The following is a 13,068-nucleotide window of genomic DNA, read 5'->3' as shown; positions in this document are numbered from 1 at the left end:
TACAGCAAAATGGAAGAAGCGCAGGACATGAAAAAGGAAGAAGCAGGCTCGGTCCTGCCTTTACCACTTCCTGGATATTTGACTTTGGGCAAACCACCCACCACTGAAATTCTTTGAACTACCAGTGGTTACCGTTTTAGTAATTTTCAATCTTCACAAGGCTGTGGGTGAGTAACACTCGCTGTGCTGTTGTGAGAATTAATGAAGAGCCAAAACACAGATCTCAGCAAACAGCAAACTGTGATATTCATTAAAGAAGCAATTCTTTAAAGCAGCAATTCTCTTTAATCCATCTGCAGTGTGATACTCTATTCTCACTTTGTCTTCTGGTCTTCATGCTATTTGTTTACAAAAGACCTCACTTGCACAAAAAAAATGCACTTTCAAGGCTTCTGGTTATTTTAAAATCTAGTTACACAAGCTAACTTGTAGAAAAAAGGCAAGCTAGTGACACAGAGCTTAGCTTAGTAGTTGCTTCACAGACTAGATTCTAGATAATAGACATCCAAATTGCCAATGCACGTGAATGCAGGCCCATTTGAGATCATGGTTCCAATTTCATGTCTATTTGGCTAAACACTGTACTGTCAAAGCCTCAATTAGGCAAGACAATGTAACATGTATGTAAGACACATTCCCTAAAGCTTAACAAGTGGACAGACTGCTTCTCATGGGCCTGATTCATTTACTCTGAAATATGTTTGAATGTAAGTTCAACTAGAATGTGACCGATCTGTGCAAAGTTATTTCAACTTCAGAAGGTGTATTAGTGTATCAGTGGCAGGACGTGTGAAATCTAACTCCAGAAAAACTAAGCAATATTAATGAAAACTTTCTCATGTAGGGAGTCAAAGTTGAGTGTACAATATCATCTCATTTAATCTACCATAAGACCAGCACGTAGGTATTAAAATCACCAGTTTACACATCAGCCCGTCTTCATTTCTTCCAAGTCTACTCTAATTATACCATATGCCTAACTCCACTTCACTCCACCTGCCCCCAAACTCACTCAATCCTCGTGCACTATGGCCCAGTGGGTAAAGCCCACAGCCCTCCAGCATCACAAATAGCAGTGCCACATTCAAGGCCCAGCTACCCTGCTGCCAATTCAACTTCCTGCTAATGAGCCTGCAAGGCTGCCGATGACTGCCACTGTGAGTGGGTCCCTGCTACCTACACGGGAGATCCAGATGGAGTTCCAAGCTCCTGGCCTGGCAAAACGCAAGTTGTCCACTGCATTTGAGGAGTGAGCCAGTGGATAGAAGAGACCTTTCTCTCTCTCTCATTCTGCCTTTCAAATAAATACCAACAGACATTTAAAAACTTCCCTTTATCAACAAATATCCATGCTTGCAAGCAGGATGCCTACACTTACTAACGTTCCATGTCTTTTCTTTTAAAGGTTTTATGTTTGAAATACAGAGTGATAGAGAGAGGTAGAGCCAGAGAGAGCGAGCGAGCGAGTCTTCCATCTGCTGGTTCACTCCCCAGATGACTTCAACGGCCAGAGCTGAACTGATCCGGAGCCAGGAGCCAGGAGCCAGGAGCTTCCAGGTCTCCCACGCGGGTGCAGGGGCCCAAGGTCTTGGGCCACCTTCTACTGCTTTCCCAGGCCATAGCAGAGAGCTGGATGGGAAGTGGAGCAGCCAGGACTCGAACCAGCGTCCAGATGGGATGCCCGCGCTGCAGGCTGGGACTTTAACGCGCTATGCCACAGCGCCAGCCCCCCATATTTCTTCATTTAATCTCTTTCATCTGAGGCCCATCACTAACGAAAACGGGTTCCTCTCTCTTTTTAAGCCTAAATACTGAAGCTACTCAAGGGAGCCAAACTTCCCAAGACAGAAAGCAGCACCAGCAAGTCAGGCCTGTGTGGCCCCTAGCTAACGTCACAATATTTACTAGGAAAAGGCTGTGAGACGTGTCCCAGCGCTAACAATATTCTCGCTGTGCATCGCCCTCCTGTCATCCACCCTTGGAAACTCACAACTCGGCCACTTTCTGCTCCTTCCGAGCTCTCGATTCAAAACTCGAGTCTCAGCTGGAGCGAACTGACGTCACTTGACAGTGTGCTCGGTTTGATTCCCGCGAGTCCAGACACTCTCTGGGCGGAGGCCTAAGGAAGCAGACAACCCTTGGCCTCGGGTGCAGGAGCCCGGGCGAGAAACCCCGGCAGCGGGAGCGAGAGGCCAGGTGCCCAGGCGGGCAGGGCGCGAACGGGGGGCTGAGCGCACAGAGGGGAGAGCCGGCTCGCACCTGACCCCGAGAGGCGGTTCCGGTCCAGGTCGGCGGGTGACGTCCGCGGGACCCCCACGCCCCGGGGCGGGCAGCTGGGCGAGTCCCCGGGAGGCAGCAGCACTTCCTCGTCGCCGGCCTCGCGGGGGGCGTCCCCCGCAGCCTCCGGCAGCCTCACGGCGCTGCCCGGGCCGCCTTTCCGCGGCTGGGCCCAGGCGATCCGCGGCAGTAGCGGCTCCCGCTCCTCATCCTCCTCCTCCGCCGCCGCCAGGCTGCCGCCGCCCGCGGATGCCCGCCGGCCGGGCTCGCAGGCCTCCGCCATGGGCTCCCTCAGCGCCTGGCGTGCTGAGACCTACTCAGAGAGGCCGGGGCCGCGGGTCTGTCCGCGGCATCGCGGGGCGCAGGAGCGGCTGGGTCGGACCTTCGCCACCTCACCAGCGCTCCGGTCCGGTTCGGCGGCCGCACAGCGGCGCCACACCTCCAGGTTCAGCCGGCCAAGCCTGCGCCTGCGCAGAAAGGCGGAGGCGGCGTGGGGCGGGGCGTGTGCGCGGGGCGGGGCGGCGCGGCGCGGGGCGGGGCCGCCACCAGGCTCCGGGGTCCCGCACGCTGCGGGGCGAGCTGACGTCCGGGTACTGCGGTGCGGGGTCGCCGCCCCGAACCTGAGTGGGCGTGTCCCTGCACGGCAGGTGTTTCTGAGTTCACCGCACTCCGTACAAAGAGGCCAATTTGTGTGACTTTTACAGTTTCTCTCACTAGATGTCAGTCAGAGTGGGAACCTTGTCCGGATAGTCTTGACTGTGGTAGTTGGTATTTTTTTCCCCGCACTAATCTAGTTGCTGGTGTATCCATTTAAAAAATCTTTTCCAGACTTTCATCCCTTGATTCCGCTGATTTGGTTTCTACTTCAGTGATGTTTGCTTCTTTAACTCACCTGGAGTTTGGTTTCCTCTTCCTGGTTGCCACGAGCAGATACATTCTTGGTGGAGGACACCCTTCTGGTTTGTAAACGCACACGGTTAAGGCTATGAGTTGTCCTGTACACACTGCTCTAGCTGCATTTTACTATTTCTGATATGTTACGCTTTCCTTCCCATTCAGTGAGAACTTTTTTGATTTCCCTTATGCTTGATCCTTTGCTCGAAGTGTGTCTAATGTCCAGTACACACTTGGGGGCTTCTGTACATGTTACTTCTACTTTAATCCTGTTGTGGCCCAAAGAGATGCTCCGAGACTTCGGTCTTCTGAATTGTATTCATACTTATTTCATAGCCCAGAACATCATGATGAACATTCCGTGTGCACTGTATAAGGAATGTGTATTTTACCACTGCGTGGTCACGTAAGTGTCAGTTGGTTCCATAAATATCAGTCCAGTTAAGTATTAATAGTGTTGTTCATTTTCTATTCTTACGGGTTTTTTGCCCAATCCTATTACTTACTGAGGGAAGTTATCACAATCTTCCTGTTTATGGTTGTTGAATCGATTTTTCTATTAGTTCTTTTTAGTTGTTGAATTTTTGCTTCATGAATTTTGAAGCTGTGTTATTGGATGAATGCACAGGATTTTTATGACATAGGCCTCTTTGTCTTACTGATGATTTGATCTCTTAAAATTATTATTATGAATTGTCTCTTCTTATCTCTGTTAATACTGATGGCTTGAAATCTATTTTGTCTGATGTTAATATAACCACTCTATTTTTTGCTTACTGTTTGCCTAGTAAATCTTTTCCCAATCTTTATAGCTTATGTTTTTCTTAAAGCATATGTAACTTGTGTAGATGGCTTATAGTCTGATCTTGATTTCTAAAAGAATTCATTATGATAATCTCTGACTTTTAATTGGAATTTTTAGTCCATTTACATTTAATGTGATTGGATTTAGATCTGTAATTTTGAAATTTTATTTCTGCTTCCTCTTCTTTTTGTTCTTCTGTTTCTCCTTTTCTGCTTTCTTTGGGGTTAATCTAATATTTCTGAGTATTTCATCATTGAATTTCTGCTATACCACTTTAAATTAATTTTTACTGATTCACTAGTGTTCACATTATGCATCTTTTAATTATCTCAGTGTTCTGAGAACTCATACTACTTAACATAAAATGTAAATACCTTGAAGAATTGAAGTTCCATTTATCCCCCATTCTTTATGTCATTGTTATCATATACCCAACATTTAAAAAAAATAATACACATTTCCCATAAACTTTTTGAAGGCCCCTCTACACATGGATGTCAACATTTTTTTGCACCAAAATAAACTTTAGTTTTGCTAGCTACAAGCTTTTTAAAGTATTCTCATATACTAGACCTATGTGTTTAAATATGGTGAATAATTTTTTCCTTAAATTATGTCTTTTAAAGAAATTAAGGAAAGTTTTTAGTCTTTTATGTTTACTTATATATTTGCCATTGCTGTGTTTTTAATTCTTTTTATGTATTTAAATTTCAACCTAGTATTATTTCCCTTCTCTTATTTTATTTATTTATTTAACATATTTATTTATTTGAAAAATCAGAGTTACAGAGAGATAGGGAGGGAGGGAGAGAGGGAGAGAGAGAGAGAGAATGAGAATCTTCCATCTGCTGGTTCACTCTCCAGATGGCTGCAATAGCCAGCCAGGCTGAAGCCAGGAGCCAGGAGCTCCATCCAAGACTCCCCTGTGGGTGGCACAGTCCCAAGCTCTTGGGCCATCTTCCACCTCTTTTCCCAGGACATTATCAAGGAGCTGGATTAGAACCAGGACATGAACTGGCACCCATTTGGGATGCCAGCATCGTAGGTGGTATCTAAACCCACTATGCTATAATGCTGATTCCCCTTCTTTTTTTGAATAAAGTCATAAATTGGGATAACCATTTGGTACAGCAGGTAAGACATCACTTAATATACTGGCATACCATATCAAAGTGCTTGGGTTTGAATCTTGGTTTTGCTCCCAATTATTGCTCCCTGCTAATGCACACCCTGAGAAACAGTAGGTGATGGTTTTCATATTTGTGTCCTTGAGAGCCACCTGGGAGACCTGGATTGAGTTCCTGACTCTTGAATTTGGCCTGATTGTTGCAGGAATTTGGAGAGTTAACCAAAGGATTGGAGTCTCTCTCTGACTTTCAAATTAAATAATACATTTCTTATAATGCAGTTATGTTGGTGATAAATTCTAAGCTTTTATTTATCTGAAGCTATATTTATTTCATCTTCACCATCACTTTTAAACATTTTTCTATGGGTGTTGAATTCTGGGTTAATGATACTGTTCTCACCAGTTCAAGTTCAATTCTAAAAATGTCATTCCAGTGTCCTATAGCTTTCATTATTTTACAATCATATCCCTTCATCTAACAACAAAATTTTATACAAAGATTTATTTTATTTATTTGAAAGGCAGAGAGACATACAGAGGGATCTTTCATCACTGGTTCACTTCCCAAATGTCCACAACAGCTGAGACTGGGCCAGGCTGAAGCCAGGAACCAGGAACTCCATCTGGTCTCCCAAGTACTTGGTGGCAGGGGCCAAAGTACGTGGGCCATTCTCCACTGCCTTCCCAGGAGCATTAGCAGACAGCTGGATTGGGTGCAGAGTGGCCTAGGATTGAACCGGTGCTTAACCTGCTGCACCACAATGCTGGCCCCTACCCACCCAGTTTCTACTGTGTCATTTTCTCAAGCTAACTTGAAGCTTTTTTTTTTTTTTTTTTTTGACAGGCAGAGTTAGTGAGAGAGAGAGAGAGAGAAAGAGAGAAAGGTCTTCCTTCTGTTGGTTCACCCCCCAAATGGCTGCTAAGGTTGGCGCGGCGGAGGATTAGCCTAGTGAGCTGCGGCAACGGCCGAAGATTTTCTTTTTATCTTTTGTTTTCAATAGTTTCACTATGATATCTTTGGTATGATTTTATATATGCTCTGCTGGGTTTTTTTGACCTTATTGAATATGTATATTTATGTTTTACACAAAATTTGAGGAGATCTCCATCATTCTTTTTTTTTTTTTTTTTTTTTTGAAAGGCAGAGAGAGAGAGAGGTCTTCCATCTGACGGTTCACTCCCCAGATGGCCGCAACAGCCAGAGCTGCACCAATCCGAAGCCAGGAACCAGGAGCTTCTTCCAGGTCTCCCACGCCAGTGCAGGGGCCCAAGGATTTGGGCCATCTTCTACTGCTTTCCCAGGCCATAGCAGAGAGCTGGACAGGAAGTGGAGCAGCCAAGTCTCGAACCGGCACCCATATGGGATGCCGGCACTTCAGGCCAGGGCATTAGCCCTCTGCGCCACAGCACCGGCCCCAGTCATTATTTCTTCAAATATTTTCTATTCACATTTTCTCTTTCCTTTTCTTCTGAGTTTGCTATTATATGTATGTTGGACTCTTTGATTTGTCCCAAAAGTTAATAGAATTCAGTCTGCCTATTCATTTTTAAATAGTTTTTACGTCTGTTTTTCAGATTGCATAATTTCTCATAATCTTTTAAATTTGCTGACCCAGTGACTGTTTCAGCTGTTAAGCCTACCGTGATTTTTTTATTTCAGATCTTATGCTTTTCAGTTATAGGATTTTTATTTAGCTATTTTTTTGGGGTGGGGGAGTTATTTCCATTTCTGTTTCCCTACTGGGGTTTCCTATCTGTTAATTCACCATGACTATATATATTAAAATGTTTAATAAGCATATACTGAAGTCCTAAAATATACATATAATGTTTAATGTCTTTGCTAATTCTTTTTTTTTTTTACAGGCAAAGTTAGAGAGAGAGAGAGAGAGAGACAGAGAGAAAGGTCTTCCTTCCGTTGGTTCACCTCCCTAATGGCTGCTACAGCTGGCACGCTGAGCTGATCTGAAGCCAGGAGCCAGGCTTCCTCCTGGTCTCCCATGCGGGTGCAGGGCCCAAGCACTTGGGCCATCCTCCACTGCACTCCCGGGCCACAGCAGAGAGCTGGACTGGAAGAGGAGCAACCAGAACAGAACCGGCGTCCCAACTAGGACTAGAATCTGGTGTGCCAACACCACAGGAGGAGGATTAGCCTAGTGAGCCGTGGCGCCAGCCATCTAATTCTTACATGTTTATCATCTTGGGATCAGCTTCTCTTCACTGCTTTTCTGTTGACTATAGGCCAAATTTTCCTGTTGCTTTAGAAATCTGTTATTTTTTTTTATTGTATACTAAACATTGTAGATATATAGTAGAGCCACTAAGTTCTGGAATCTTCCTCTAAGGGGTGTTGGTTTTTTCTAGCAGATAGTTAACTTGGCTGGAATTAAACTCCACCTGAAATTTCTTTCAGCAATCCAGATGTTTCTTTCTGCCGGGGGTTTTGGAGCTTCCACCATGCACACACAGTTCAGGAATCAAGCAAGGATTTTGGCAGAGTTAGGTGCATTTCTTGGTGCTCTTTCTCTGTGGTTTGTTTCTTTTCAGGATTTGCCTGTTCCGGTGTCTGCTGCTCTGGGAAACCCAAACTCCATCCTCTAATTTCTTAAACCATTAAGACTGTAGCTTTCTGACTGAGTTTCAGCTACTTTACACAGTACACACTGTGCGAAAATATAAATAAGAATAAATGTCACTCGTTATATTTCTATTCTGTGAATAATAGCCATCCTTTTAATTCTGCCTGCATGTTTTTGGTTGCTTTCCAGTAACAAAAACTAATATTTAAAATAATTTTTCAAATGATTTTTATAGTTTCTTAAAAGTTTTATCATTTTTATCCATAAAGAAGTTTCATCTAATAAACTCTCCTATGACATAATTTACTGGAAATACATCTTTAGTGAAATGAACGCTGCTGTATTTTGCTGTGTAGTTCATGTATTAGGAAAGAAATATTACTTGCAGCTAGATGAAACAGGATTTAGCATAAGTTCTATTTCTAGTTTTAGTTCTTGTAGATGTAAACACTGAGAAAAGCTGTCTAAAAATGGATGGATATGGGAACCTTTTGAAATGACAGTGTCACTCAAATCTTTGATCTTCTTCCAAGATAAATGCTAAAAATCACATAATACTCTGTCATCAAAAGTTATTTTTTATGATCTGTCATTAGATACCCTACTTAGGTCTTCCTTTGTTTGAGTTAGTCACTTTCTCAGTTCCTGGGAAGTATGCCAAAAAGACTTTTAAAAGACTTACCCAAATTTTAATAATTACAGTCTAACCTTTTCATCTTAAATCACCTTATTTTTCAACTCAGAGTTGATAAAAAGAAGTATTAGCATTTTTATAAACCTGTCGCCAATACAATATTTTTCATTTAAGTGTTTTATCCTTATGAGCTTTAATCATAATTTCATCAAAACTTTGGAACTGCACATCTGTCTCTTTCAATGTATGTAAAAACCTCACTTAAAAGTTAATCAGCAAAGCCAGGCTTCATTATGAAATCAATCAGCCAGAGCAGACTTTTTTCAATTCACATGAGCACATTGCAATGTACTGCTCTGTCAACATGTCGGTTTCGTGGTCTAAAACTCTGCCACTTTCGATATTTCTCACTGATGCTGTATTTTGTTCCTGTGGGATATTCCTTGGAGCGTGCAGTCTTTGATAGTGGTCAGGGTTTAGAAGAGGCAAGACTTTTCCATAAAACTTGTCATCACTCTCACAACCTCAACTCTAGAATACGTATGTATAGGACATCTCAACACAGGCCTATGTGCGCCATTTCCAATGTCACCATCACTTTAAAGATTAGTCCTTTAACAAGAAAAGACAGGAAATACTGTTGCAATTTTATGGGGCCTTTAAGGAGTTGTTGCTAATAGGTATATTTCAAATACCATCTTGCTAATAGGTATATTTCAAATACCATCTTGCTTGAGAGCCTCAGGTCTGTTTATACCTTGGGGCAAGGAGCCATTGGAAGATTCAGGATGGGTAGCCTAGCACCAGTGTACGTACTACTATTCCATTCTGGCATTAACTACCCAGCATTAAGGCAAACCCCACAAGTTAAGAGCTCAAGCCTCTCCGAGACTGTACTCGCTTCCAGCCATTCTGCAGGGGTCCCTTATGACTGACAGGGGGAGGGAGACAAAGTGTGCTTATCAAAAGTTTGATAAATGAGTGACTGAGTAACATTCTATTTAAAGGAATTCTATAAATGCTATAGTAAAAGCTATCAATTGTCTTTGGTACTATTGATATTGGCTTCCTAAATATCACCAAGACAACTTACATCGGAGGTTTCCAAGCCCACCCAGTGTTTGAAGATTCACTGAGAGGACTCGCAGAGCTCAGCGTGCAGTCATACCCAATCTATAACTTACGACAGTGAAAGGATACAAAGAACATCAGGAAAGGGAGAAGGCACACGAGGCTGAGTCTGGAGGAAATGAGGAGCCTCTTCCGAGAGTTCTCCCAGCAGAGTCTCAGGCCACAAGTTGTGACAACACATGGGAAATATTGTCTACCAAGGAAACTCAACAGTCATGCCTAGGGCTGTTATTGGAGCTGGTGATGTTGGCACTTTGTACCTCGCAGACACTAAAATTCCAGACCTCTAGAAGCAAAGCAGGTGTCCAACATAAGCCATGCTGTTTATACAGACAGTGTGGGCAAACTTAGTCCCACTTAGTCCTCTTAGTCCCTGAAGCCTGAAGTCCTAGATGCTGGACACAGGCCAACCTTCCAAAGAAGCCTTTCCAAGGATAGTAGTCTCAGACTTGCTGTTGGTTAGAGATCCCTCACACAACCAGTCACACTGTGAGGCCAGTCTTCTGAGAGCAGAAAAAACTTTGTTATTATTACAAAGTATGGAAGTAGGAGAAATATGTCTTAAATCTGCCTCCCCGACTGAGTTGTCTGGGAAACCTCTAGGGGTGGGGTAAGAGTAAGCTGGTACATAGAAATGCGCAGAAGGCAGATCTTGATTGGAGAGGCTTAGGAAGAGGCAGGGTGATAAGATGGACTTTTAATTCTGGATTTTTGCATTTGAAGGACCCTTCACTTTTGAAATGGGCCCGGTGTACCCAAGTCACAAGGTTCCTGTGGCATCTGTGGTCCTGCCAGTTAGATTTTCCTTCTTTGGCGCTTGCCTAGGTTGTGTGACTTCTAGTTCTGTGCTCTGGATTCCCTCTGTGCATGCACAGCCCTGTCCTAAAAATGCATTGACTAAGAAATCTGATCAGACCCACTGTTAAAGCATAAAACGGGGAAACTTTCTGGAGAACAATGAGGAAGCATAACATGACGCTTTTGTGTTGGAGGCTTGAAGAGGGAGCCTGTTAACTCTTTTGCACACAGCCTGTCATTGAGACTAAGGAGAGTTTATTGCTTACTATGGTAAGAAAGATCACCATGTTGGTGGTGGAGGAGAAAGGTAGGGGTGGAGAGGAAGAAGGGCAAGGTCAGGATTTACTGAGATTGGAAGTTTGGTTTAAAGTAGATCCTGCAATGCAGGGCATAGACTAGGTTTGAATTAAGATTGATGAAGAGCCAAAAGAAGGACATTGGAGACAAGAGATTCAAAAATGTTTAGGGTTCAGATTGTCTTCTGATGCCTTTTGTTGAAGCTTTGATAGGTCTTTCAGGAAGTTCCTGTTATGAACATAGAGTTATTTGTCTGGATAACAGTCTGGTGGAATAGTAAATAATGCTACTGAAGACAATGGAATGGTTGTGTTAATTAATATGGACAGTGAGATATGGCAGTTTCCCTTCTCAGTATAGATGCATTTTTTAAAAAAAATAGTGAATATTTTAATCAGAAAGTACATGATCTGCTAGTGAAAGTTGAAGTTAATTTACGCCTGATGATTCAGGAAAAATGGTGGCACTGAATTGGATTGACTTTTCCCAGAGCTTTTGTCTCTAGTTTCCCGTTATTATAATCTGGGAATAACCTCCAGAACAAAGTATATGTGTTCTTTTGATGTGAAAGGCAGAGAAGAGGAGAATCATGAACAACAATAGCACCAAGCATTTATAAGGAAATGACTTCCAAAGACATACACTTATTTCATCTCAGCTCTATCTCTACTCCAATCCTGAAATGCCAGTTTTACCATCTGCATCTTATAGATAGAGAAACGGACATTCAGAAAAAGGAAATCACTCATCCTATTCACGCTCCTATTGCTGGCAAGGAGAAGACTCAAGATTAGAACCCCAGTTTCCAGAACCCCATGATGAATTTCCTGAACCAATACTAACAAGAAGAATTAGACCATTGTATTGATTTGGACCAATCGGGATTTATCCCTTGAGCTGGGAATATGAGTCACTTGAAGAGTGATGGGCATCTTCACAAAACTACAATTTTGTCAGAAGTAAGACGTAGTGGAGGAAAATACTGTACAAGCAACTGAAGGTGTTAGCCTGGGCTCCCAGCACAAATCTATTTTCTGTAAAGCAGCCAGAGAGATCGCCCCAACCTTCCTTTCCAATAATGTTCCTCCTCTGCTTCCAGCTTCTGTGGCTTCCCGTGCTACATGGACTAAATCACCAAAAAATGTACCTGGGGCTACAAGGCTAAGCGGGCTCTGCACCTGCCCTCCTCATTAATCATAAGACCGTCCTTCCGGCTTCCTTTCCATGTTGAGGGCTTGTGCTTATCAGTCACAGTTCTCCAAAGAAACAGAAGCAACAGGATATGAAAGATTTCAGGAACTGGCTCACTGTGATTGTGTTAGCGGGCAAGTTCAGGTCTGCAGGCCACAGACTCAGCTGGTGCTGCCGCCTTGAAGCAGAGCTGCTTCCCTGGGAAACCCCAGTTACTGCTCTTTGCCCCTTTCAACTGACTGAATGAGGCCAACTTGCCCTGTGAAGGGTGATCTCCTTGATTTAAAGATAAGTGATTATAGACGTTAACCACATCTACAGGGTGTCTGTACAGCCACACCTGGATCAGTGTTTACTTAAGTAGCCACTGTAGCCTAACCAAACTGACATAACAATAAAACCTCCAGATGGACCATTCAGAAGTTGCTGTCGGAAGTTGTCCTGGGAGCTGCTCTTTGCCTATCCTTGCCCACCATGGGCTGAACCAACTCTTGCTTATCCAGGTCTCCATCTCCCAGGAAGATTCTGGGAGGGCTCCCTGCCCCAGCCACAGTAGGTGCACCACTTTTGGCTCCAAACAAATTCTCCACTTGTAACATAACACAGTTTTGTAATAAGCTGCTTATCTGTCTGCACTGCCAACTAGAACATGAGCCCGAGAGCCAAAACTGTACGTAGTTCACCGTTATGTTTTGTTAGCCAGCCCAGAACCTGTCACATAGTAGACACTCCAAATATTAACCTAATGAATGCATCTTGTTCATTTATCTGTGATTCTACCACAAGTAGTAGCAGAGCTGAATTAGAACTTACAACCTCTGCCTGCAAATCTGGACACCTCTCTACTTTGCTACTCCTATGTGTACTGAAAGATTAGGCTCCTCCAGAAGTGATAAGGCATGTGAGTGTGTGTGTCCATGTATGAGTTGTGCCTGTGTGTGACTCTTTCATATTAAAAAAAAAAAGAGTTACATGCAGGTTCCTATAAGTAATAGATGTTTTTGTTGCTGTCTTAAAAGCTATCAATAATTATAAGAACGACAGAAAGGTCATGTCACAGGAAGTGCCATCTAACTAGGCTACACAGAAGTCAGACCAGGAACTAGGTTGTCTTTGCCCCTGAAAAAAGGAACTTTTTTTTTTTTTTTTTTTTTTAACATATAGAGTTAGACAGTGAGAGAGAGACAGAGAGAAACGTCTTCCTTCCGTTGGTTCACTCCCCAAATGGCCACCATGGCTGGCGCGCTGCACTGATCTGAAGCCAGGAGCCAGGTGCTTCTTCCTGGTCTCCTATTCAGGTGCAGGGGCCCAAGCACCTGGGCCATCCTCCACT

At 43.5% G+C, this 13,068-nt stretch overlaps 1 protein-coding gene and 1 long non-coding RNA gene across 4 annotated transcripts in view; one reads left to right on the top strand and one right to left on the bottom strand.

The window, feature by feature from the left end:
- Nucleotides 1–2,706, bottom strand: part of PI4K2B (phosphatidylinositol 4-kinase type 2 beta) — a 37,730-nt gene extending 35,024 nt beyond the window's left edge. For all 3 annotated transcript variants that reach the window (XM_051842315.2, XM_051842324.2, XM_051842323.2), the window contains exon 1: nucleotides 2,260–2,706. In XM_051842315.2, the coding sequence (XP_051698275.2) occupies nucleotides 2,260–2,560 (301 nt within the window). In that variant the 5' untranslated portion in view covers nucleotides 2,561–2,706. The remainder of the gene's footprint in view (nucleotides 1–2,259) is intronic.
- On the top strand, nucleotides 2,080–7,986 carry LOC127490221 (uncharacterized). Its single transcript, XR_011386204.1, has 3 exons — nucleotides 2,080–2,196; nucleotides 6,251–6,349; nucleotides 6,972–7,986. It is a non-coding gene; the product is annotated as an uncharacterized lncRNA (long non-coding RNA).
- The last annotated feature ends 5,082 nt before the right edge of the window (nucleotides 7,987–13,068 follow it).

This window comes from Oryctolagus cuniculus, chromosome 2, assembly GCF_964237555.1.
Source record: "Oryctolagus cuniculus chromosome 2, mOryCun1.1, whole genome shotgun sequence".
NCBI classification, from domain to species: domain Eukaryota; kingdom Metazoa; phylum Chordata; class Mammalia; order Lagomorpha; family Leporidae; genus Oryctolagus; species Oryctolagus cuniculus.
The sequence above is the reverse complement of the archived record's forward strand: the minus strand, read 5'-3'. Positions and strand labels throughout refer to the sequence as shown.